The 26,881-nt window shown below is 37.0% G+C and overlaps 1 protein-coding gene across 4 annotated transcripts in view; it reads left to right on the top strand.

Annotated features, from left to right (window-relative positions):
* The window catches only part of DGKH (diacylglycerol kinase eta), a 158,091-nt gene that overhangs the window by 61,163 nt on the left and 70,047 nt on the right, over positions 1–26,881 (top strand). For 3 of the 4 annotated variants that reach the window (XM_041466916.1, XM_041466917.1, XM_041466915.1), the window contains exons 3-4: positions 19,285–19,395; positions 21,627–21,707. In XM_041466916.1, coding sequence (XP_041322850.1) covers positions 19,285–19,395; positions 21,627–21,707 — 192 coding nt within the window. Of the gene's footprint in view, positions 1–19,284; positions 19,396–21,626; positions 21,708–26,881 lie in introns of those variants that run through there. The other variant, XM_041466918.1, reaches the window with a different exon arrangement.

Below are 26,881 nucleotides of genomic sequence, written 5' to 3'. Positions count from 1 at the left end.
CCTTGTGAAATTACGATGTTTCTTTTACAAACCTCACACACTTCTCAAAATGTTTTCAGATATTTTTTGATTACAAAATTTATCTTCCATTAGAGTTTGTCTTCTAATATGAGTAGTCCCTTTTTCAGAACAATTGATCATATCATATTTTGAACCAGCAATGAAAAATCATTTATTTTGGTAAACTGTGGATCTTTTAACTTTCCTTTTTAAATACATGGTAGTGTTCTGTGTTACAAAAACACAGAAGGAGGTGTAAGAATAATACATCTGCTGGAGATCATGACTATAAAGCTGTGTCTTCCAATAAGCAAAAAGTAGTGCTTTCTCTATGAGTTATGATAATTTGGTTTATATCCATTGCAGGATGCATTGAAAATAACCTGGCACACTGTAAAGCACAAGGAGATCAAAGGTTGTGTACAAAGGCTAAATAATGACTTCCTTGCCTTCTCTGATGGTGGAGGCATTGTCTTCTCCTCAGCATCTACAATAAAAGTCATGGGAAACAGGGGTGCTGGAAGATGTTAAAGGCATTCCAGGATTACTAAATGAATCTGTAGGGAGGGTTTTTGATTTTGGAAAGTTGATCCCAGTAGCTGTTTTCTAAAGAAAAACCCCAACATTTCTGTACACTAAGATACATAATTGAAAATGGCTAAGATTTTTAGACTTGTTTCAAAATTGTGACTGCCCAACTGATGAATAGTATCAAACATGTAGAGAACAGGTTTTTTTTTCCACTGTTGTGTCATGTGTCTAACTGTGGAATAAAAAAAATCAGTATATTCTATTTACTGCCATCAGAAATTTGCATCTCTATCTATACAGTAAAATTAGGGGTTTGACAGCTGCTTTGCTAAATCCCTTCCTCCATTTCTGTTTGATCCACAAGAGGGCTAGATCTGCCTTTCACAGCTGAAAGAATATATTCCTAGGTTATCCATCAGTGCTCAGTTTGCTGGTCTAGGGTACCCTGTGCTCTGAGTCAGTTTATTTTTTAAAACATATATATGATTTCTGAGCAAAAGGATTGCTTTTACTGCTATATTAAATAATGTAGTCTTTAATTCAGAAGTATTTTTTGTGGAAGAGTACAGTCTGCACTAGCATTTTATGGGGCTTATTTCAGTGTTCTCACATTCAATGCATTGCATTTCTTAAAGATTCGTGGACAGTTGATAGTGGAGTTGCTCTCCCGGAAATGGAACGTGAAGGTCTTTAAATTGGATACTGGCTCAAATTAATTGAAACCATTTCAGGCTATTTATAACTGAAACCATTCTGGGTATTTATAATTATCGAGTGAATGCAGTATAGAGTCTCATAATTCTTTAACATTGATTTGACTTTAGTTTGTCAAATTTGACTGTTCAAAAGACCATTTTGGAATTGATTCCTTCAAGGGAAGGACTAGAATTAGACAAGTGCTCTTAGGGAAATCTTTAGCCAGTGTCTGCACATCTGCATAGAGGTTTGGGATCTGTGAAACCCAAGAGAAGCTTCTTGTCTGTGAGGAAGGAGTCAGAATGTGATTAATGTTTTCATCAGGAACCTAAACAAACTATCAAAATCCACCAAAAGGTTTCTAGTGCAGTTTGTTAAAATTATTTCCTAGTACAGTTTATAATTCTTCAGACAACTGATGTAGCTTACACTGGCAAAAATTCAGTTTGCTAGTATATGTGTGAATTTCACAGCATCTGTGAAAGTCTGTTGTCATACAGACACGTGTCATTCCAGCTCTACCTCTTTCCAGTGCTACTAAAGTTGAGTGGTTTTAGAAGTGCTATTTTAAAAACCTTAGGGGGAAGCTGTCTGTAGATTTTTCTTGTCTCTTTTCTTTCTTCTGGGTTTGAATGTTTCCTGCTGTAGCACCTACGAGTTCACAGCCCTCATGTGCTCCCAACTGGCAGCTAATTTTCAGCTCTTGAGCAGTCGGTAACAGAAAGTTTCACACTGGTATCTTTAGAAGAGTGACGAGGTGATGTGGCCCCATAACCACTGCCTGTTCTCTGCTGTTCTGAATTTTGTTATCTTTATCTTTGCTTGGTTTTATAAATTTTAATTTCCTCACATACTAGGTTTGTTTCAAAATATTTTAAAATATGTAAATATATATATTAATTATCTTATTACATTCTTTCAGGTACTTTAAGAGGGCTTCACAAGGATATTCTTTGAACAGTACAGTAACCATTTCATAGTCTCCAGAGTGCTTAGCACAACCAGTTGTATCATGCCTCTGATTTTTGCTCTAGCAATGTAACATACAGTTTAAGAAGCCTTTGCGTGATGACTTTGTCCAGGCAGAATTTCACATCTTTGCTACTTCTGATAATGTGACTGATAGTCTATGCTGCTGTAGCCTTGGGAGGTACGAGGAAATTGTAACAGAAAGATAAGAAATTCAACTGTTTCCCACATGCAGCAGTTAAATATATTAACAATGGAGTATTTTGCTCCCTGCATTTGGTTCATTTGTGAATGAAGACATGAAAGAGAATTTTCTAAGTGGAGCAAACACCTGCATTTTAAGGCAATGCCAGAAAAGGCTATGTGACTCCCTAGTCCCCTTAAGAGTCAAGTTGAGTTCTTTCTTGATCTGGCTGGGCAGGTCCTTGGTTACCTACCAACCAAACGGAATTGCCTTCTCCCAGCCCTAAGACCTTCATGGCTTCTGCAGTGCAGAGGTGGCTTTGATGTATTTATGACACCCCAGGGAGGCAACTCTTACCACTCTCAGTGAGGTTTGAAGCATGGAGATTGACAGATTTCGGTATAGTGTAGAAGGAAAGCCCTTGGCATTTGTGTAGTCTCTTGATCTGAGTTGTCTATAACAGTTGGAGGCAGAGTAAGACACTACACTACTTTCAGCAGATAACACTGGAGCTTTCAGCGATCAGATTCAGGCTAAGATACTTTTTTTTTTTTTTTCCGAATTTAAGGATTTTTTTTTTTTTTTTTTTGCAAGAGACCTCTCATGAAGCTGGGAGAATGAACAGGATCTGTGGCATCATTTATCAGGATCTTTTGGGATTTGAAATGGTCATTTTGCATGAAGAAAACAAGATGCCTAATTTTTTTTTCCCCTGAGCCAGAACAGGTGATTCCTGAACAATATTGTGTAGTGATTTACAGATGTAATGATACTTCTGTTTTAGCTTATGTATTTTGTGATCAGGGTCTTTTTTCAAGAAATAGATTCCTAAGAAGATGCATTAAAACTATTTCATATCAGTCATCAGGAATGCCCAACCTGACTCATTTATCTAGCATTAAGCAAGGATATCCAATATGACATGGGAAGTGAGATCACAGAAGTTCATTAAAAAGTAATGAAATGTCTCCTTGGTTGATTTACAAGAGTGGCCTTAACATGAAAAATTCCAATTACAGAAGCAACTTCATGATTTTAGCGGGTTATTGCATAAAATACAAGCAGAGTAACTGGTTGTGGGAAGTGAGTCAATTCAGAAGTTTGAGAATGGGATTTGGATTCTGATCGACTGTTCTGTTGGTGCTGACTCACTGTGACCTTACGCAAGTCAGTGAAGTTTTCTTGATATCGGCAACTCAGCCTAAAAATATGCTATTCCTCTCACCTTTGCCTGCAAGCTTTCACTGCTGCAAATAAAAGGGCAGAAGTACCTAAAAATTATAAAAAAAATTCGAATCTTGTTCTTAAAACACTCTAGTTTCTCTTAAGTTGCATTTTCCTATTTTATTACTGTTTTGCAATGTCTTTGCTGCACTGTGGAGAGTTTTATTAGGGAAAGAATTGTCTCTTTGCCTTATTTTTCAATTAAAGCAATTGTTTTATAAAATAATTCACAAACACACAAACTAAAAACATTAATAACTTTTCTGATCCCCTTTGATAATGTTTAACATTGGCATTTTAGTTACCATGTAATTTGTGCCAGAACAAACTGTTCAGCCTCATCTGGCTTAAGGGGAGGGTATTAACAACAAATTAGCTCCTAAGTGATCATATTGTATTATTTAATATTAATTAATATTTTATTAGTGAAAAATGTAAAGTCATTCAGATAAAGTGAGATAATTGTGTTGATTGACCAGGCAGTTGAAATTCTTGATTAAAAACCTCTCCTTTTTCAGAGAGTTAATGTGGCAAATAAGTTTTGTGCTGTTGAATTTTGTTGGTAACTGCTGCTGCTACCGTCATTTGTCTGCTGCATCGTTTTTTGTCATGAGATACCTTGCCACATTCTGAGCTTTTTTATTTCTTCCAGTGTTGATTTAATGAATCATCCTGACAGCAAAAAAGTTTGTTAGCTGGGGATTAACGCAAACAGGAAGGTGATGCTTTTGCTCGGGGGTAAGAGTGACTGCACATTGGGTTACTGCTTGCCTGTTACACTTTTGTGTCAAACACTCCCATCGTGTGCACCAACTTTCAAGCCTGGGCAAGCTCTTAACAATACTTCTTTTGGTTTTAGTACTGTTCCCAGATTGTAGGAAGGCAGGACTTTGACTTGGTAACGTATTACTTGCGAAAGCACTGAGGGGAAAAATGGCTGGAGAGGAACAAGTCAGTGGGTTATAGTTCAGCTTGGTTTGGCAACTTCAAGAGTCCTTTCTTTTCCTGGCTGTATTCTCTTGGCAGGCTCTGACTGTATAACAGTGCTATCAAATACATTTGGGACCCCTATATGTGTAAAAATAATTCGTATTTCCAATGTATTCTATTATATATCAAAAATAGAATATATTAGAGTAAAACATTGAAAAGTCTGTGAATCACTGTAGCTGAATAACAACAAGATATGGCACAATCAGTTTGTTATAATGCTTAGCTGAGCTGTATCTTCTATGTACTTAGGGCTATTTATACAGCTAGGAACCACTTTCACCTTTTTTTCTCCTCTATTATGTTGTGTACAGTACAAATCTAATAAATATTTATATACTTATCTTAAAAAAGGCAAGTGACTTTCACAAGACCACCTTTTTTGAGTTATTTATGATACTGGCTGATGTAACTAAGGGAAAAAATGATTGACCATAATTTACACTAAAAAAATGGGAATTATCTTGTCTTTTAATAACAGTAATGCCTGAGCATCCTCTTTCATGTAGAGAAAATTCAAAAATAAATGTAAGAGCAGAAGGTATTAATCATATATAACTTAGCAACTTGCCTGAGCAAAAATCTTTACTCTTCTGTAATTTAGCAATTGAAAATGTCAACTTTCAGAAAAAGACTGCCAAAGCTCTTCTATGTATGTTCTCACTACACATTAATTTGAGGCTGTTCTGGTTTTCTATAACAAAACCTGTGTAGAGTGAAAGGATAACTTACCACACTTCCTTGAGTCTCAGAAATTTCAGATTTTGATACTGCAGTTGTCCACGTGTATGTATGTTCTATAGTTAAAGTATTTATGCTATAAAGACTCAAAAACCTACTGCAGAAATGCACTTCACGCAGCCTGAGTGCTTGCACTGCTGTGTGCTGCTGGGCTGCACTTGAGCACTGCATCACACTACTACCCCCGCGTGGTCATTTGCTATAGAACAATTTTTATTAAAAGAAATGAAAGTTCTTGTCAATTACTTTAACTTAAAAGGTGGGGATGATTTTTAGAGGAACACTGTGTTTGTGTTTTATCTTAATATTTGTTTAAGACATTAGATGGAGAGTATTGGGAAACTGCAAAATTCAGCATGTGCTATCCTTTTCACATAATAGTGTGACAAAATATTGCTTAGGAAGTTGCTAGGAGAACTACATTTTCCAATAGTTTTTATGGCTGCATTGGAGAAACAACACCTGGAAATTTCAGGGATAGATTCTAAAACAATTTTAATAAGCTGTAAAACATAAACCGGAATGTATAATGTATACAAATAACATTGACATGAGATTTTCATTGGTATCAGCTATTCTGTGTTATACTATTCCTATAATACTGGGCACATTATTTATTCTCAAAGTAGTTTTTATGTGCAGAAACAGTATATGCATTAGAAGTGTCCATGACATTTTGCTATGTAAGAGAGTGGAGTAAATACAAGAGTACTCAAGAAAGAAACTTCAAATATTTTCATTGTTTCCTAGTAATTTCTTAGTGCAATTATAGAAGATACTTTCTAGGATTAATTGTAGTATTTGCCAACCATTGAGCCCTGGACTGAACCTGATGCATTTTTCATGAAAAATTAGCATCGTGTACTCTGCCAGGGCAGTTTATGGGGAGGGATTTTTCTTCTGTCAGTTTCAAAAATCTGTCTCGATCTTCATTAAATACAAAAAGGTGGTTAGTGGTCATAATTTCTTATTCAGATCCTGATTTTTAGATTAGAATACATGAATCAGTCTTAAGAGGTATGAAAAAAAATCTGTATTAATATTATCCAACAATTGTTCTGAAATAAACAGTGCTTTTTGCTTTTTCATTTTTTCCCCTGGGTTTACAGTTCATGTATCCATTTATACTGTAATTGGTCTCAGTTCATATGTTCTTATTTTTCATGCTAGAGGAATGTTAGTGGAATTTTAAATTTGGTTGTATTTTTACTTTTTTTGTGGAACTTCTTCAGACAACTGCTTAGAACCAGCTTCCAGCTATCCTTAGAACTGGAATGTTTTACTTTGATATAAAGTATATCTCCTCACTACTGGTAAGCAGTCTCTTGTTTAATACTGGTGAGGCTTGCTTATCCAGAAAGATGTCCCTACTCTTGATAGTGCATGTTCTCTCTGTGGTTCAATATTGATCCTGTGTGCCTATTGAAAATGTTTCTAGGTAGGTGAGTTAAACAGCTCAGCTGGATTGTATGGCATCAGAGACATCATGTATCCAATAACAAATTCATGTAGAGATTCCAAATTATAGTTTTTCTCAATCATTGATTATTCATTATGAACACTGTTGTTTTTATGAATAGCTGTTCATTGTTCATTGCGTATCTGAATGGCTGCTGTAAATTGGAGGATGTAATCTCACACTGCAAGAGACTCTTGTTGATCTATGTGTGACTTTTTCCACATTATCAGTGACGCTCGACTTAATAATCGTTTCACCCCTTGCCCTTCTTTTGTGCCAGTTCTGCCTAAAGAATCCTCTTTCTGGTTTCACTCATATCACACCACCTTTGTCTCTCCACTTAACTGTCTATGTCTACTTTTGGCATACAAATGGCAATATAACTTTCATTGGGCCCTAGTTTAAAACTGACATATTCCTTCCTCAGGGTGTTTTACTAAATCTTTTTCATATCTCAATTGTTTAAAGCTGCTCTTTGGGATGGCAATTCCTTGTTTCGTGTCCTGGACCATTCAGCTCATTTTTGGGCTAAATATAAATGGTATCAAAAGAATGCTCCAAGTCACAGCAAGAGCATCTTGCCTTCATGTTTGGTGTTTAAGGCAGCAGAAAGTAAAACTACTGTATTCTTTAAAACAACTTATTAACTTGAAAAGAAAACAGTTCCCTGCCTTCAATCACTGCGCTTTATGTATCAGAATATTTAGTTATGTTTTTCATTAACCTATCACCCCATTAAATTTGAGTCTTTAACAGAGGATTATAAGTGATAACAATTTAAAAAATTATCTATATTGGAACAGTAAAAAATTGTAACAATAACCAACCTAACTAGTAAAGTTGCAAGTGTACGGATGGCTTAATTGTTTGAGAAGCATCTCTGGTGAGATGAAAAAAACCCCAAAAACGGGGAAAGGAAAGAAGAAAAGGAGTATTAATCACATTTGTTCTCAGACTTCTTGCTGGTATAAAGTCATATCAGGAATCTGGTTGGAAGAATTGAGTAATAAGTTCAGGTGACTACTCAGGTGACTCAGAAATTGACTCTTGATGTGGGTGCTTTGACTTCGTTGTCACTTCTCTTTCATCCAGGTCTCTGTGATCAGCACCTCTGTCTACTGTCTGAAGTCAATTAATAAACTCACAGTAACTCTGTCAAAGGGCATTTTCAACTAGCCTTTTTTTCTTAAAATATTCCACTTCAAGGGGTTTTCTAACAAGAAAAGTGTTACATAAAGTAGCTTGAATTACTTTTCTTGGAATTAAGATAGCGTAAGACCACAGTTACCTAGCCTCGTCTTGGGAACCTGGCTAATTTACAGGAGAGTGAGGATCATCCTGTAGTTTTAAAATTTTTATCATGCAGCTTTGATCTGATTAATGTATTTTAAATTATTTTTTAGCTGGTTTTCTGTGGCTTTCTCTGCTTGTAGAGAAAGTTCCAATGTATCTCAGCCTCCAGTGCTGAGATGATGGGGTACTCTGGCTCAGAAGTTTTGGTGGGTTTAGTGCTCAGGAGACCTGGTCTGCCTTTCTGCACAAAATTACTGGTCCCAAGGCATGCATGTTGTGCATCAATCATTGCAGCATCTAAGGGTATTGTCACAGCTTAGACTTAACTGCTTGACCTGAAATACTTCACAATGGCTGCACCCTCCCTTCCATGACTGTCACAGTGTAGGAAAAAGCAAAATTTTCTAGGGTGTATCTTACAAAGCTCTCCAGCTCTTGTTGAAGGGAAAAGATAGCAACTCCAGATGTCCCTTAAGTACTTAATGCTTAGAAATGGGATAAATCTCAGAACTTTTTTGTACCTGTATTAAACACAAGCAAGCAACTATGAGGATAAAAGTATTTTAAGCAGAATAGAGTAGACACCAAAGAAATCTTAGAGGAAATCTGATTAACCATATATATTTAAAAAAAATATTTTCCATGCTTTTCACATTTATGTGAAAGGCCACTAAAATAATTAGGACACTTGATCTGCATTCCAGAGGAGAGTAAATGCTGTTGAAGATGGGTGAGAAACTTCATTGAGAAGTTTCAGAGCACAATCATGTTCACCTCCAGGGCTGTGTGTTAAGTTTAATCTTTGTACATAACAGGATAGAAGATTTCCATAATATACATCCTGTGTGGAAAACAATTTTCTATCTTTGTTGTGTTTAAAAATACTTCTAGATTTAAATTTGGTTTGGGCATTGACTGGTTGATTGTGAATTATTTTGGTGAAAAAGCAGAACAACCTTATTACTCATTTAAAAGATGTGTGTTCATATTATTTTCTCCTGCTGAAAAGTTAGTGTGATTTTAACAAAGGAAAGTTGGAGTGTACCAAGTAAAGGACTGTAACCATTGTCCTATCAAGTGTTTTGTCATTAAAAAGTACTGTGAGTTAGTAACAGCCTTTGAATTAAGTTGTTGTTGCTTTACATCTGCATCATTGTCCTACCAAAGCACTTTATGAGTTTAAAGGGCAACAAGAAAAGTTTACACAAGGGAATCAATTTTAGTGGTAAAGAATCTCTGTAACTGAGGGCTTTATGAACGTCTTAGGAAAATGTCTTCCGGGAATAGCTCAAGGATAGCTGACAAAGACAGATGAAGACTTCATTCAAATAGAAAGAAAAGAAGGGTGGTGTATTTTTGTAATGACAGATCATGTGAAAACTCAGTTTTTAGAACCCCCATGATTCTGTCTAGGGATTCTATGATTGGAAACTGAACATGTGAATATTATCTTTACAGAAGCAGTGGATGCAGGCTTACGAGATGCTGTGTCCAGCTGTGTCACTTTCGTGCTCTCCAATTCCTGTTGCATGGAATCATGGAATGGTGGTGTGTGTTCAAAGGGACGTTAAATATCTTCTACTTCCAACCCCCATGTCATGGGCAGGGACACTTTTCACTAGACCAGGTTGCTCAAAGCTCCATCCAACCTGGCCTTGAACACTGCCAGGAATGGGGAATCTACAGCTTCTTTGGGCAACCTGTTCCAGTGTCTCAGCACCCTCACAGTAAAGAATTTCTTCCTTGTATCTAATCTAAATCTACCCTGTTTCAGTTTCATTCCCTCTTGTCTGCCATGTCCTGATACTGCATGCCCTTGTAAAAAGTCCCTTTTTCATAAACTCCCTTTAAATACTGAAACTCATCAGAACAGGTAATAAGCTGTTTCCTAAATTTATAACGGTTCAGTAGGTACATGTGTAATATTTATATGAAGCTGCATAAACAAATGAATGTACCAGCATAATGTCTCTGCTTACAGAAGGCTGTTAGTGGCCTGGAAGTAAACTTCAGATCTGTTTGGCACTTACTCAGTACTACATCACAAACTAAATTTCTCCAAAATATACCAAGCTATAAAATACTCACCTACTAAATTTAATAACTGAAAGAATTAAAATACAGTAACTGGGACTGGAATTTCTGGTGCCAATTTGGCCTCCAGACATTGTCTAGAACTCGTAGATTTTCATAGAAGAAAATCTGCATTGAATAAAAATTGTGCAAGGTGTAGGTTCCTCAGTAATATTTGTAAGGAATTCTAGGACAAGAAATCTTAGAAAACAGGTGCAGTTTTGCTCCAAGGGCTTTCACATTTAGAACTGATGGAAATTAGAGACAGAGAGAATGAGTTTTGTCATAGTCCCAGTCTCAAGAGCAGTGTACTGCATGGGTGAACACTTATGAAAAAACTTGCATTAGAAGGAAGTGTACAAAAACTGAAAGCAATGACAAGTGATCCAGAAGGAATTTAGAGAAGCAGTCATGTGTGAGTGGGATTAAGAATGCCAAAGCCCGCCTGCACTAGAGTCTAGCAAGGGATGTGAAGGCCAATGAACAGGTCTTGTACAGGTACATCAGTAGAAGAAGGAAGAGTAGGGCAAACTCATGTCTATTGCTAAATGAGGCATGGGACTTTACCTGGGTCTTTACTGTTCACACCAGCCCTCTGAAATCCCAGGTGCCCATGACCAGTTGGAAAGTGCTGGAAGGTGAAGGGCCATCAAGTTTGGGAGCACTTAAACTGCATGAACACAAGTCCAGTGTTCCTTCTGGGCTACTCATCTCAGTGCAGTGCTGAGGGAGCTGCTTGATGGCGGTGCAAGGCCATTCTCCATTACCTTTCCAAGGTCATAGCCACTAGGGGAGGTTCCTGAGCACTGGAAAAAAGCAAATGTCACTCATATTTAAGAAAAGGAAGAAGGAGGATCTGGGGAAGTACAGACCAGGTGCCCGATCTCTATTCCTTGGAAGGTGATGGAGCAAACGTGGTGATTAATGGCACAAAGTCCAGTTAGAGGTCAGTCACTACTGGTTTACCCCTGGGGGTAAACCAGTAGTTGGGTAAACCCAGCCCTGGGGTCAGTGCTGTGCAACATCTCCGTTAAGGCCTGGATGATAATGCAGGGTGTATCTGCAGAGTGTATGGACAACACAAAATGAGGAGAAATTTCTGATGTGCCAGATGGCAGTGCTCCCTTTCAGAGAGGGACAGGCTGCAGGAATGGGCCAACAGAAACCCCATGAAGTTCAACAAAGGCAATGTCTTACATTTGAGGAGGAAGAATCCTATCCCACTGTAGCAGTGGACAGTGGCTGACTGATTGGAAAGCAGTGTGGCAGAGGAGGGTCATGGGACAGTGAAGACCAACTGGATGCTGGGCTGTGTTTGGGAGAATTGCCAGCAGGTCAAGGGAGATGATCTACTCGTCCCTGGTGAGGACACACCCAGAGCCTGGTTCTGGGCTGCTCAGTACCAGTCAGACATGGCCATGCTGGAGAGAGTCCAGTGGCAGGCCAAAACGATGGTTAAGAGGCTGGAGCATCTTTGATATGACAAGAGGCTGAGAGATCTGTGACTGCTTATCCTGAAGAAGAGAAGGCTGAAAGGGATCATATGAATAAATACAAATATCTGAGGAGTGTGAGGAAAACAGTCAGGCTCACTGGTACCCAGTGATAGGGCAAGAGGCAACAGGCACAGATTGAAATACAGAAAACACAACATTTAAACACAAGAAAAAACTTTTTTTTTTTTTTTTTTTTTTTTTTACCCTCCCTCTTTTGAGGGTGATTGAACACTAAGGTTGAACATTTACCTGGGAAAATTGTGGAATAGCTGTGCTTGGAGATACTCAGATATATGTATGGAGATAATAGATATCCTTGGGTGAACTGCTCCAGGTGACTGCTTTGTGAGGTGGGCTGGACTGTATGGATCTCCAAAGTCCCTCTCCAATCTCACCTGTTCTGTGATTCTGCAACAGCCATGCTCCTTAATTGTAAATATATTGAACCTGAACCAACAGTGCCAGAATTAGAGTACAAGTATTTAGAAAGTTTTGTGCTACGTTATGTCTCAAAATGCAGGTTTTTGTCCTGCAGCTTTGTTTACAAGTCTGTGTCTTTCAACATTCTTTCCTATAATTCTCATATGTAAGAATAGGAATTGTTAATGACTTTATAGTTTCACTTTTATTACTTCTGAAGTCCCTATCTTTAAAAAAGCCATTTATGAAGATTTTTGATTTGATTTGATTTTTGAAATGCCACCTCTGCAGTTGAGAGAGAGTCTAGATTATTCTGGTAAAGGAAGAAAATCTCTCCAGCTGAATGTTTTGACTCTTTGGGTTTTACTTTTTGTATTTTTCATTCATTAAATATGTACCATATATATTCTTCTGTCTCAAAACCAGTTAGACTTAGCTGGTTTAAATCTCTCTGCTCAGAGTGTGTGCAATTTAAAAGGAACAGCTACTGAAACTCCAAATTGTAGCTTTGAAATACTGCTCAAAGTAAGCTGAGTTGTGTTACAACATCAAAACTCTTAAATCTTTGGCACCAAGTTGCAGTCCTGTGAAGTGTTTTATCCTTTTTCAGTGAATTGCAGCTGTTTCATGCCCTGATTAATGAGAACAGAGTGAGAGCAACATGCTGTACATGAGTAGAAATTAGGAGTTTAAATACTTGAACTGCAGATAAAGCTTCTTCTTCTAGTATCAATTCTCAATCTAGTATCAACTTTATATCTAAAATAGGGTATTTGTTTCTTCTTTATTTTTTTTTAATTCCAAGTATAATGTTTTATCCTAATATGGCAATATCTTACTCATATTTGTTACGTGCTATAACTTCTATTTTTAAATAAGTCTGCTAATTGCATTTCACATTGCTACTAAGATATTTTTATTATGGCAGTTTCTCTGTAATTTCTTATTTACTTCATGTCTTACTGCATTACCATATGTTCCAATTAGAGGAAGTTTAAAGATTTTTAAAAATTATTATTTATTTTAACAATAGTAGTGCAAAAATCTGTTTCCTTAGCATAGGCTGGAAGGGATCATGAAGGGAAAACAAGGTTGAGGAAGAAGGACACTGCACAGCTGTATAATTGCATTTATTTGTATTGGAGTTTTACTTAGGCTAGAGTCCATCCACACAAATGACCCCAAAATATGGAGTATAAGAATAACTTTGAAGCAACATGATGTTTATTGTTGCACAGAAATGGTGGTGCTTACTCACAAGTTAGTGTTTTGGTGAGGTGTGTGACTGGCTTTCATTCTGAGATTTTGGAAAGCTGTTTTCTCACAGCTAGCTGGTCTGGGATTTTTTTTCTTTAATAAGACAGGGATAATTGTCATCAACAGTGACAGACCGAGCATGTGCAACTTGCTGCATTTTGAGATTTCTGTCACTGGTGTAACCTGGAGGATGTGTTAGCAGCAACAGCCTGGGGCATCTCAGTTGAGGCAAGTGTTGTGCTTTAGGCACCCCATGATACAGCTCCATTTGTTCCACTTAGCTACCAGTTCTTGGTGATACTTGTTTTATTAAGATTTTCTTGATATTAAAACAATGTTAGTTCATCAACATACTGATTTTCAAATTTATTTTGATGCTTTTTAGCTGTATAAATTAATAGATTCATTGTTTGGTTTTAATTTTCGAATGTTAGGCTCCCTTCACTGTGAATAGGAATCTTCAATAAAAATATAACCTTGCAGTAAGCTGCTGCTGAAGTTTTTATTCTTGGTAGATAAAATCTATTTTTATTTTGACATAACTAATGAAAAATCTGTCAGCCTAAGTGACAGTAATGGAAGCTGCTATACAGAGATTGTCAAGAAAATCACAGGCTTGGAGTTCCCGAGTCATAATTTTAATATAAATCAAGTGTTTGATTGTCACATTTTTAATAATAAAAATAATTTTCAATCCACTGAACACATGGAACATTTTAAGGGGCTCTGAGTTACTATGAGCTGTGAGATTTTACTTTGTAAAGTAATGAAGGCACTGTCTGCCTAAAGCCTTACCTGTGCAGATGGTAAAAATGTTCCAATACTGAAAAGAAGGGGGTTGGTTTTATTCTGGTACTCAACTGGGCAAGGTCCCAGGAATAGGAACTATTACAGGAGAGAGTTAATATCAAAGAGTATCATCATACCATCTCTCTCTCTTTATTTTTTTTTCCTTTAATTGCCTGGTCTGTCAAGAATCCAAATACCCATTTTTATGGTAAAGGAAGGCCTAGGCCCACTTGCAAATACAAACATCAGACTTGAAAGCAAAAGAGATGCTGTCTACATAACAGTGGAAACTCAACCTGTGACATATTTTGCTTTCAGCAGTGGAATAGAAAAGGCTGTTCAGGAGCAGCGTGTGGATTTGGTGTATTCCCATGGTACTTCCTCATGGCAAATTAAAGGGATCACATACAGCTACACTATTCTTGAATTATCTACTCCTTTTTTGTGCTTCTGGTGCTGTCTGCCTGTACAATCTCTTGTGACAGCAAGCTTCACAAAATCACTACCTTCTATGTAAAGATGTGCTACTTTTTATCTTTGCTAAGCTGAGCTCAATGTAGTTTTGTCGCATTCCTCCTTGTTATAATGTTGTGGGCTTTGGTGAGCTATAGTTCTGCAGTCAGCTTTACTTTTCCTTAATGCTTTTTTAAACATTGTTCATATGATCTCTTGGTCTTCTGCTCTTCAATTTCTCTTGTGAGGCAGCTACTGTTCTGTGAATCATTTGTGTTGTTCTTCTCTGTACCTTCTCGTAACCCCATTCCATGAGTTAGAGAGAGCAGGACTGTCTGACACAACAGTGTTATAGAGCAGCAAAATTATATTCTGTCTTGGGTTTGTTGCTTTTCTTAGTGATAGGCAAAATTGCATGGCATTTTTGGCTGTAGTTGAGCTTGGAGCACTTTGAACTGTGACTCACAGATCTCTATTTGAAGTTGATGTGAGAATGTTAATGAGGTTTAGCTTTTTCCTTGAAACAGCTTTCAGTTTACACCATGCCCCTTTTCCCAATTTAGTTCTAATAACATTTCTTCCGTATTCTTTGGACGGAAGCCTTGTCAAAGGATTTCTGAAAATCCAGGTCTACAGGATTCTAATTTATCTATTTGCTTTCCTATACGCCTCCTGAACACATGGTAGGTAGCAGGGCAGTATTTTCCTTCACAAAAGCTCTGGTTACTTTTTCTGATTGGATATGTATGGGCTCAGCAATATTCTTTTGTGTGGACTCTACTGTCCTGCCAGGAGTGCATGTTAGTATCAGTGTTCCTTTTGGGACCTTCAAGGCTCCCAGGTCAATGCCAGCTGGCCCACATGACTTAGTGATTTGTCTGGTCTAGTGCTTCCCATATATGCCCTCCATATATGCATAAAGTCCATGCAGCTGTTCTGATGTGGAGAACACGCTGTGTGAGATACCACCTCATCATCTTCATTGGTAAAGACAGATGCTAAGGATTTGATAAGCTTCTTTCCTGTGGCCTTCTTATCCTTGAGTACCCTTTTCAGACTTCTGTTGGAAAATGATCCTGCCAACCTGCTAGCTGTGTTTCATCTTTCAGAGTTTTATGAACATTTTGGTCTCAGCATGAGCATCTGTTGCAAGGCTATCTTAAAATTCTTCTTCATGGTCCTAATTTCCTGTTTGCATCTGGCTGCCCTGTTTTATGGCCTTTCCTGTTCTCATTTTCATCCTCTTCACTTTCAGAAATTTCCTCATGTTCTCTTATTCAGTCTCCTGCACATTTTGTGCAGCATGTCCACTTATTTACATGAAAAGAAGTAGAGGGTAGACTTTAATAATTTAGTGGTTTAGTTTGTAGTTGCCAATAATCGGTCCACAATTAGTTTATTATTTTCTAAATTCAGAATATTTTGTCCTTTCTTTCTGTCTTTCTGGCTGCAGCAGAAGTAAAAAATTTACCTTTGCAGAAGTGTGGGGCTTTACAATATGAATGAATTAGAAGTAAGGCAATGTGGTTGGTTTTCTTTTAATTAAACATTGTTGGTTTGACTTTTCAGGTGTTCTATACTGGACATTTTAAAATCTGCTGATACAAAAGAGGATGTTTCTCATTTTTAGTGATCTGAATACCCACAAATCCAATTTTTTTTTTTTTTTGTCATTGAGATTTCGGAGTTGCAGAGTTGCATTTGACATTCTTGGATAATTGAACACATGTGTACTCCTTAATTTTATGAAAAAATGGCTGTGATTTTTATAATTAGATTTCTTTTGGAAGATATACCCCAGTGGATGTTGTGATTGTAATAGTGGCAATAATTTTCTTTACTAATGGCTAAAATAGTAAAGATTATTAAGGATTCTATTCTATTCTGTTCTAATTATAGTCCTATACTTCTGGAAGGACATTGTATTACTAGATGACATGAGATGTAGGATGGGGAAGTTCAGAGATTTTGGCAAGCTGATGAGAGGTAGTTCTGAAAAAGTGAAAAGTAGTGTGGGATTGTGGGATCTGTACTTCTCGTTTCTCCTGAATTACAGTAGGAAAAAATTTCATGTAATTGGAGTGATTATTGCTTATGCTTCAGATTTAATGTCCAGCTGGGATTAATTATAAAAATGCTTCTCAGAACAGTGAGATCTTGCAGCACTGTCTTAATTGCCATGCGGAGAAGAAAAATAACTACTTTCTTAAGGTGTAGTTATGGCCTGATCATTGCTTTTGAAAAACTTAACATGACCTGTGCCTAGGAAATAATGAGGACCCAAATTCAACAACCTGGGAGGTCCCTTCTATTCTCAAATTACTGGAACGGCCCTTACTTGGTATAGACTCAGGAAAGTATTATTAGCAGATTACTTAATGACTCATTGGCAGATGGAATTTTAAACATTTTAGTGTCTAAATAAAGTTAATTAAGGATATTGGGCTAAAGCTTTGTGCTCAGTTTTGATGCCTGCAGCCATGGATTTTTCTATTTAAAATGGTCACACCTCAACCCAATATAGTTATTTGTGGTAAAATGTAAATTTCATGTGTGTACTTAATTAAGTACTTCTACTTTTTGAGTAAATGATTACCAGATTTTTTTTTTTAATTTTGGTGCAAAAATAAATTCTGTAGAGTCTGCGAGGTTATTTACTGCCAGCTTTAGGATGCTAGTTTCAAATGTCTGACTTGCAAAATAGAGTTAATTTTGAAGGTATTGGTTTGTTATTAGGGATATTGGTGTTTAAGGAGTAAGTAGAAATAGGAGGCAATGGTTTAGTATGCATAAAAATGACAAGAAAAAGTTAACTAATTCTTTAGTGAGTAATACATCAAGATTTAGGGAGTGTTATGTTTTTTTAACAGAGTTTAAAATTCCCAAAAGTATTAAGCATAATATATGTTCTGTGTCTCCTACTATACCTAGTGCGCTTTAGGGAGTGTGGATTTCCTTCCATTTTGGAAATTTTCACAGTAAGTCAGTGTCTGTCATTAATGTGGAGTATCATTTCCTTGGAACTGAATTTCTCTAGTCTTAACATCTTCTGACCCTTGAGAAACACACAAGTCGTCTGCTCCCATCCTTGTGATGAGCTTCCAAAATCTCAGAGCACACTATGAATCACAGGTGCTGCATGGCTACAACAGACAGCTTTGAAGAAGTGCTTGTATTTGCTAACTGATTAAATCTATTTATATCATGGAAAACTAGCTTATCTTGGGGTCTGATCAGAAAATTGCAAAGTGTCTTAAAATGGTGTGTGGTGAGCAGACCCTTTCCGCTGGGAATTGCTATCCCTTAACTAGAGCAGGAGGGCTGAGACTGAATCCACTGGTCCAGGCTGTTGGCGTGTGAAGCAAACTGTGACAAATCTAAACTTTAAGCTACAGTGTTTGATTGGAGAGGGTTGCTTTTTTGAGGGCATTAATTCAATTGCTTTGTGATCGTTGGACCACATTTTTGGTTTGTGACGTTAGGGCTATCTAAATGAAGGGTGGGATCTCTGTACATAACGGCAATGTTTCTCATTTTGAGGAAATGGTAGGAACAGTAAAGCGCTTTCTGCTTTTTCTGTGTTTTTATTACTTGCATTAAAGTTCAAGAGAATTTCACATCTGAGAATAGAAGACGTTTATAAACTTTTGGTCAGGTCTTGGTTAAGTTTCCAGAAGCTCTAGAATAACTTCAAATGATGTTTCTCCCACATTATCTAGAAATTGTATTATAAGATTCTTACCATGTTATTACGTTACAAATAAGAAATATTCTGGAAATAGTAATTTTTCAATAAAATATCCAAACATACTGGCTTTTTTTCCTACATTTTGTGTGCTTCACCAGTGAAGAAAATTTGAAAATTGTGCAATTATTATTCTGTGTTCGTGTAGTTTTGTTTGATTAAGTGGAGAATTTCTCTAATCGGATGAATCCCATACACACTGGTGCGAACAGCACACACCTTTAAAATACACTAATTGGCCTCTTACTCATTTCAAAAAATGGGATTTATATAGACAGGATTCAGTATGCAGTGAAAAGATTTGGATCAGTGAGTCATTTTTTGCCTAAAAAGATTTGCATGGTAAAAATATCCCTATCTGTTACTGTTCTCACACTTTTCAGATAATAATTATCTCTAATGGTTAGCTGATTTCATGCTGAAGGCTTCAGTTCTGCAACACACTCAAAGTCTTGCATGACTTCCATCAAACTGGATTATTCCCTCTGTTTTAAAGTCATTCTTGTGCTTGAATCAGACACATTTAAGTACTCTGTTGAATTAGTATCTGTGTGAAAATTGTTTTTCTCCTCAACATAATCAGTTTTGGAACTGGAAATTACCTTCTGTTGATGGTTTTAGTATTTTTTGCCCCATGTTGTGCCACCATCAGTTGTTTCTCAGTTTAATATCTCTGGCTTTGCAGCTATCCAGACAATTGAATTATTTTGTGTGTATCTTCAGAATAATTATATGCCTCTTGACTGCCTTTGCAGTTTACATGTAAAATTAGCATTTTGTCAACTTTGTCATTTTTTAAAAAATAGCAATGCAAAATCTGGTGGTCCGAAGAATTAGTCTCTATTTAATGTGAATAAATAAAGTTTAAATTCACAGTTATATTGAGGTGTAACATAAATTTAAAAAATCATAACTTTATGTGTGCAACTGTTTCTACATGTTTGTATATTTTAATATTTTTCAGACAAGTATAAAAGAAGGATTACTACTGAAGCAAACCAGCTCTTTTCAGAGGTGGAAAAAGCGCTATTTCAAACTTCGAGGTCGTACCCTTTACTATGCTAAGGATTCAAAGGTAATTCTATGCTACTAGTGTCTAATGCCATTTACCTGTGACTTCAGTTTTGTTTAAGTTTACAAGTTTAATACATTTAATCAGTTTAATAATAACATTAATTTAATTATTAGTTCACAGTTATTTTATGTAAAAACTGCTGTATGTAGGATATAATGGGTTAAATTAGCTTTAAGGAAGATTGGTAATTTCTCCTGATTTTTTTCATATGAAGTTTATCACAGTTATTTTAACCTTTTTGTCTATTCAGACAAATAATAAAGTCATTATAAGGAGTTGTGGGGTTTTTTGTGGCTCTCAGACAGTCAAAAAAAGTAATAACTGGATAATGCTTAAAAGTTATCACTAAGGCTGCATTCTATTAAAACTCTTCTGCTCTGATACCCATAGAAATAGTTATGTGAAATCAAGATAGGCTGATTTTCTGCCAAAACTGATATATAAGGGAAAAAGCTGTTTCCCATTTATTGAATTTTTTTGGTGGGAGAATTGGGGGTGGGCAGAGGGAATACTTATCTTCTCTTTGAAAAGCATTTCCTTCCTCCCTCCCAAGACTGTGGCCAAGAGCATTTTGGCTGACTCTGTGCTGTTTCATAGCTGTGGCTGTTACTCTCCTTTACCCTGTGGGGTTGCAGCATCTCATAGGAGCTGTAGGTGAGGTGCTTCAGGTCTCCATCATCTTCTATAGCCTTGTTTTCTCAACAAAACTCTTAAGTAAAGGCACAGAGATGTCTCCTTGTGGGACTGTAGGACTGCAGCTGCTCGGTGCACTGCTGTGTGGCTATAATGAATGAAGCAAGGAAAGCACCATTGCTTCACGGAGCCCAGCACTGCAGGAGCTCTGTTGTGAAACCTCTCAGCAATTGGTGAAACCATGAGCAGTTTATATAAAAGATAAGTATGGCAGATAAGAGCTCTGAGAAGGGCAACCTCAAATCACAGTACCATGCTTAGATGTTTTGAAAATGTGAGCCTACCATGTTAGATGAGGTATGTGGAATATTTTGGGTCTCTGTTGGTCTCACTCCAACAGGTCTGTGCCCTTGCTATCTTGGGAACCATGGAACTGTTGTAGCATGTCCAGAGGAGAGACCCAAAGATGAGCAGGGGGCTGGAGCACCTGTCTTATGAAGGCAGACTAACAGATCTGGGACCTTGTAGCAGCCTTCTAGTACCTAGAAGGGGTAAAATGGAGCTGGAGGGGGGCTTTTTACAAGGGCACGTGGTCACAGGACAAGGGGGAATCACTTTAAACTGAAAGAGGAACCATAATATCCATACTGGATATTAGGCAGAAAAATGCTCTTTACTGTAAGGGTGGTGAGACACTGGCACTGGCTGCTCAGAGAAGCTGTGGATGCCCTGTCCCTGGAAATGTTCAAGGCCAGGTTGGATGGGGCTTTGGGCTACCTGGACCATGGCAGGGGGTTTGGAGGTAGATGATCTTTAAGGTCCCTTCCAACTAAAACCATTCTGTGATTCTATGATAAAGATGAGAAAAGAAGATGTTATGAGTAGGCAATTGTGCTGATACTCAAAGGCATGCTGAATCCAGACATGCTGAAACTCCCCCAGTATTGATTCTCCTCCCTGTGGCATGGAAGAAGAAAAACATGTTAGGGCTAAAACACCAGGCATTTTTGTTGGACTGCTCTTCTGTGTTACAAAACCCATCATGAGCATAACAAAACCTAATTGATCCTTTTCCAGAGGCTGGAGTGTTTAGAACAGATATAAATTTCTCATGTTTGAACATCAGACAAGGGAGTGGAGGGGATCAGTTCAGCCCTTTGAGATGCATCTTCTCATATGGATACTATATCATAGCTTCCTGTGTGACTTTAGGGTTCCATCCTAAAATTAAATAATTAATTTACATTTTACTGTGTGTGAATCTCTTTCCTCTGACACTGCATTTATGCTGCACAGTAGACACTCTAAAGTTTCATCTGTGTAAGAAGACCCCCTTCTTTTAAAAGAGATTTTAAAGCAATATGATTATTGAGCCCTTTTTTTATGTACCATTTAGAATAGCAAGTGGGACTTGTGTTTAGGGCCACTTATGAAATCTTATCACATTGTCAGTGTGTTCTATTTTTTTCACTACTTTTACTTTCTATTTTTATTTTCTAATTGGAATAGATGCAATGAAATTAAAGCACATTTTGTAATCATAGCTGAAAGTGGACCCAGACTTAATTTAATGCTTCTATGTTCTTTTCCCTTCACAGTCTCTAATATTTGATGAAGTTGACCTGTCAGATGCCAGTGTAGCTGAATCAAGCACAAAAAATGTCAACAACAGCTTCACGGTATGGAACAATTTTAACACTGTTTTTGAAGGCTGTGGATAGACTGTTACTAAGAAAATCAAGGATCTTCTCAGTTGCTTATTTTCCTCTGTTTGGAAATAAATTGTATTTTTTTGGTAATGGTTTAATGTATGAGAACAATACCATGTCAGCTATACAGCATTTTATTTCAGTGAGCAGAAATGTGATATGACAGTTGTTTCAAAAGGTGATGATAGAAGGCCTTAAAAACACAAGATTCAGTACTTAGTGCTTATTGTGGGTTTGTGCTATAGTTTCTCTTTGAGGTGACATGCGGAATTAAGTAAAATGTAATTGTGTTTTTGTTTTACTTTTCTTAACATTTTTGGTTTCTTCCTATATTGAAACGTGTTTTACTTTTTTCATGGCCAATCATACCCATATATGTTTTTAAGTCACATGGAAAAGCTGTCCCTACAGTTGTACCTTGATTCTGATGCTGCTGTAAGAACATAGAGTACTGTTCTATATAATAATACTGAACTATTTATCTAAGTTCAGTATTATTAATAATACTTCATTTATTGTTCAGCTGTCTGTTAGAACTAAGTGATAATGTCTGACACAGTTCCTCTGCTGATTCTTAGCCTCTGGAAAAAAAGATCTTGAACATGAGCTAGTTATGAGGAATACCATTGGTGAAGTTGTCCTTTTGAAGGATATCTTGAGATGTTCCACTGACTGTAGTGGTTTCTTTTTCCTTAACTGCATGTCTCTATTAAAAGGTTAATTTTTGATTTTCCTGACGTTTTTAATTCCCCAGGTGACCCATATTAGTTCATATTACCAGTCTTGGTTTTTCTTCTCCAAAGCAGTCAAATGCAAGCCTCATGAGAGGTTCATATTTTTTCTTTGCTGTGGTACCTCCCAGGCAGCTGCTGAAGCAGTCAGAGCACTTCAAAGATGTGCTTGTGTTGGTATTTACAGCCCAGTGTGTTGTGTCAGTCTAAGCTGCTTTACTAAGAATGCAATTAAAAAGGCTACTTTGACATAAGGTCTCAGGTGAGGTGGTGGCTGTGTAAGGTACTAGACTGTCTTTTGGAAAGGTTCTTTCTGTTGCCTAAAATCTGCTTCTACAGAAAAGTAGGATGCTTGGGGTTTTTAGTTTTTTTTTTAATTTTCTTTTTTTTCTCCCCATTGTTCAGTACTTGGAGTTTTGGTATCCTTTGTAATCCTTTAGGCCCATTCAGCATCTCATTCTTCACCAAAAGCGTGTTTTGCTTCTAGTATCAAGGCTTCCAGGGAAGACAGTAGTGAAAAAAGAAATCTCTGGCTACAGCTTTAACAGCTTCAGAGATACTGTTTATTTTCATGTCCTAGGTACTTTAGGGCAAACAGTGTTTTCTCTAAAGGAGTCCTTAAATTCATTTTGAAAAATTATTTGGATGTAAAGCTCTCCTGGATTGAAGAGTCGTCTGATTTGACTGTGAAATATGGTAATAGTCGTCATCTTGCTTAATCTTTTGGCTTCTTTCTTTGTGTTTGCCTAACCCGGTCTCCCAGCAACACAGCTCTGTGAAGTGAGACATCTCTGACCTTGTCTGCACTGGGTTGGACTCAGGGGCTGGGAGTGGAGTGGGTGGTTAGCTCTACAGCAATACTCCTTATAAATAAAAAGAAACTTTTCTTTTTGCCTTTTTATCTTCTTCCATCTTAAAAAGGTAATTCTGCCTTTCTTAAAATTGTGGGTCTTTTTATTTATGTTCTAAGTGATCTGTCAGCATTCTCTTTATTAAAAAAAGCAAAAATTAAAGCTTTAACTTTAGCCTTCTCTAGTTAATGTACTCCTCTTGTTTCTTTGTCCCAGTAGATAATATTTTTAACACAAACTGATAGATGGAATACACACCAAAGGACAAATTTTCTAGAAAAACACACCTTTACAAATTTATATTAAAAATATATTTTAATTTTTTTGTTTAAAAGTCATTTTGTCATTTCACTTAGATCCCACCCTCTCCCCTCAATTTCCCACTCCCAGCTTGTAGAAATTACTGTTTTGCCTTCTTTTGCCCTTTTTAGTTTTTCTGTTTGAAGGCAGAGGTGTGTGTCAAGTTTTTCCATGCTCTTATTTTGGATAAAACTCAAGTCCTAAAATTAGTCATAACACACAGATTTAAGGTTGAGTTTATTTGTAATGCACAAGCTTGCAGAATATTTTATGTAACTAAATACCACTGTTTGTTCACCAGAATTGCATTTGCTATCTCTCTGCAAACAAGTTGAGGTTAAAGGAAAATTTGAGGTACATAATATCTGTTAATTAAAATACAGAGCTGATAAACTTTAATCAGCTCATTTGTTTCATTTGTTTCCTTACTGCTGATGATACTACCTTTCAGTGAACGATCAACTGACTTCTAGCAATTAGTTTCTAGTGTACAACCTTGCCTTTTAAGAGTTTATAATTGTTTTGTAGTTCTGAGCCTCCTTACCTAGAGGTTAATAGGTAACCTAGAAGGAAAGGTGTCCCTTGACTTCAGAGCCTTTACATAAGACACTCAAGGCTGGATTCTTCCTACTGCCTTATTAGGTACCAGTGTCCCAAGTCTAAGGGAAGAGGGCAAAGAGGTTCCAGCACCTGGTGAGAGATTTCATCACCCTCTCCATCAACCACATCAGGAATGCAGGGGGGTTTTGCTCAGCCCATGGCCAGTTCAATGGCGTGGGTGAGTGCTGAGTCCTCATAGTGATATTGGGCACTCTGTTTTCGCCCAGAACTTTGCTTCTGCCTTGGGGCCTGGTTTATGTTGGCTCAGCACAGCCAGAGGAGTGTAGCTGCTCAGCATGTTACCCCTTTGGGGAGGCTCCTGGGATGAATCAGTCTCCCACCCTCATTGCACAGAAGATGGGACAGTGACCAATTCTGCTGAGTGTTGTAATTCCTTGTGCATTTTGGTTTGCAGGGATGCAAGTAGGCTTGTTGCTACCTTGAGTGCATTTAGACAAACCCTCTTTATTGTTCTCAAAACAAGATCCTAGACCAAATGGGCCTGAAGAGTGTTCTCTGGTGTGCAAGTATGGGCTTTCAGAGCAGTGGTGGTGTGCTTTTATTCTAACAGGTATAAGGGAAGGGATTTTAAAATACTAAAAGAATTCTTGAACAGGCATATTCAGACAATGACGTTCCTCGAGGCAACAAAGTTGAATGTGGATTGTGATTTAAAATGAAATTATCTTTGGTGAAATTTGGGCTTAAGTTTCTCCCTCTGCCTTGCTTTTGATGCTGAAGAACAGATGCACATTGCTGAGGAAAAAAATCTGTACATGTTAAGCATGCTGCCCCTCAGTAGTTGAGTCAAATGGTTATATAAAATGCTCTGGGCTACTATAAATCTGGGTTAGAGTCTCATGTTAAATGCGCAGGCTTCATGTGGCAGCACCTGTATTTTAATCTATCCAAACTTTTGTTTGAAACTCTTAATTCAGTTATGGGGTTTTTGACAGTAAATGTGATGGAAAATAATAATTTGATAAAATACTGGTTTTGAGGCACTACTTTGTATAGGTGGCTTTATCTAATTGCATCTAAGAGTAACAGAGGAAATAATTTCTCTGTCATTCTAGAAGGCCCCCTCCAGGAATATGAGAGTTGACATGCTATGTGATACTCAGGATGGGGATTCAGCTTGTCCTAACTTCTGGGTGGGACTTGATGATGGGTTTATAGGCCCCTAAATTTAGGTATCTAAAATAAAATTAATAGGTCTTCAAAGCAGATTTCTGTAATTGCTAAGTTCAGTTTAGACTCCAATGATTTATTGGCTGATTCTCCCTTAGCTACAATAGGAGCTTTGTCATCCAGGGCACCTAAAATGTAGGCCCTTGCTTTCATCTTTCTGAATCAGGTGCTGAATCAAGTGCTTTTTGTTAATATTCATCTTCTGAAAGTTGTCATCTTGAGAGGGAGGAAGCTGCAGTAGGCAGATCTACGATCCTGGAAAGCCTACTGTGATTTTTAGTAATTAGAGACTGGCTGGAAAGGAGACTTTATGTTCCAGCTAATAACGCTGATTACTAGGATTCTGGATATGCTAGCAGAAATGTCTAACATAGTACATTTTTGCTGATGTATTGGTTTTAGCAATGCTTTAGACCATATAGACCATAGAGTCCTGGTTATTTATTCTGTGAAAAAAATACTTACTTGGAGAACTTTTAAAGTGCTGGGCTTTAATAAAGTTTTCTCACCTGGCGTTATGATACAAAGGCAGTAGAAACTTATAAACTATTTCAGTTTTATATTTTATATTTTTTATTACCTCCATTTGATTTAACTATTTTCCAAGGTAAATAATATTTGTCAACTGTCTTCTATACTCTTACCTGTTCTTGCTGTTCTCCTGATTGTTACTTTGCAGCATCATCTCATAAATGACGTTACATGCTTGACACTCAAGGAAGCCCAAGTCACAGACATCTGGGATTATTTTATAAATTAATGCTCAGTTACATTCCTTATGGATCCCAAGATTTGTCTGTTTTCTGCAGTGGCATAGTGTGAATTTTTGTGTCCCCTATTTTGGTACTAAGATCCTTCTTCTGTTAATTTGGAGCTGTCTGTAACTCATAAATATTTAATCTCTACTTCTGTGGTGTATATTTCTTTGTTTTTACTAACGTTGAAATTTTTCAAGTCACTGTACTTTCTACTTAATACATTGCTTGGCTCACTTTGAAGTGCCTTCGAGATCAAGAGGGGGAACTAAGTAATCAAAATTTTGTGCTGTCTGCGAGTATTCCTGTATTGCTACTCTACACTTCTCTTCCAGTTTAAGAATCATGCCACGAAATTGTGTTGGAGAATAATAAGCTGCTTATTTTCTATTAATCTTTTTTCATATTAAAAATTCTTTTTATTCCTTCTTACTTTTTTGCATCCCTTAGCTTTTCATCTCATTACATGATGGTCTTTACAGTTTCACAATTGGTCTTTTCAGTTCAATGACTGAATTAAACATGATTATGGATCAGCCTGATGTTTTAACTTTTCTGATCAGAAATACTTAATGTTGTTCAGTTTAATCCCTTTAATGAATTAATACCTTAATGGGTTAATTTTTTAGTGTATTTTTTCCTACTCTCTTAAAAAAGACCCAAAAAAACCATGAATGGCATTTCATTAAACTTAGTCCCTGAATGTAACTTTGTTA

The sequence above is a fragment of the Pyrgilauda ruficollis genome, unplaced genomic scaffold, assembly GCF_017590135.1.
Source record: "Pyrgilauda ruficollis isolate IOZ18807 unplaced genomic scaffold, ASM1759013v1 scaffold20, whole genome shotgun sequence".
NCBI lineage: Eukaryota > Metazoa > Chordata > Aves > Passeriformes > Passeridae > Pyrgilauda > Pyrgilauda ruficollis.
This window is presented reverse-complemented; position numbering and strand designations above follow the sequence as displayed.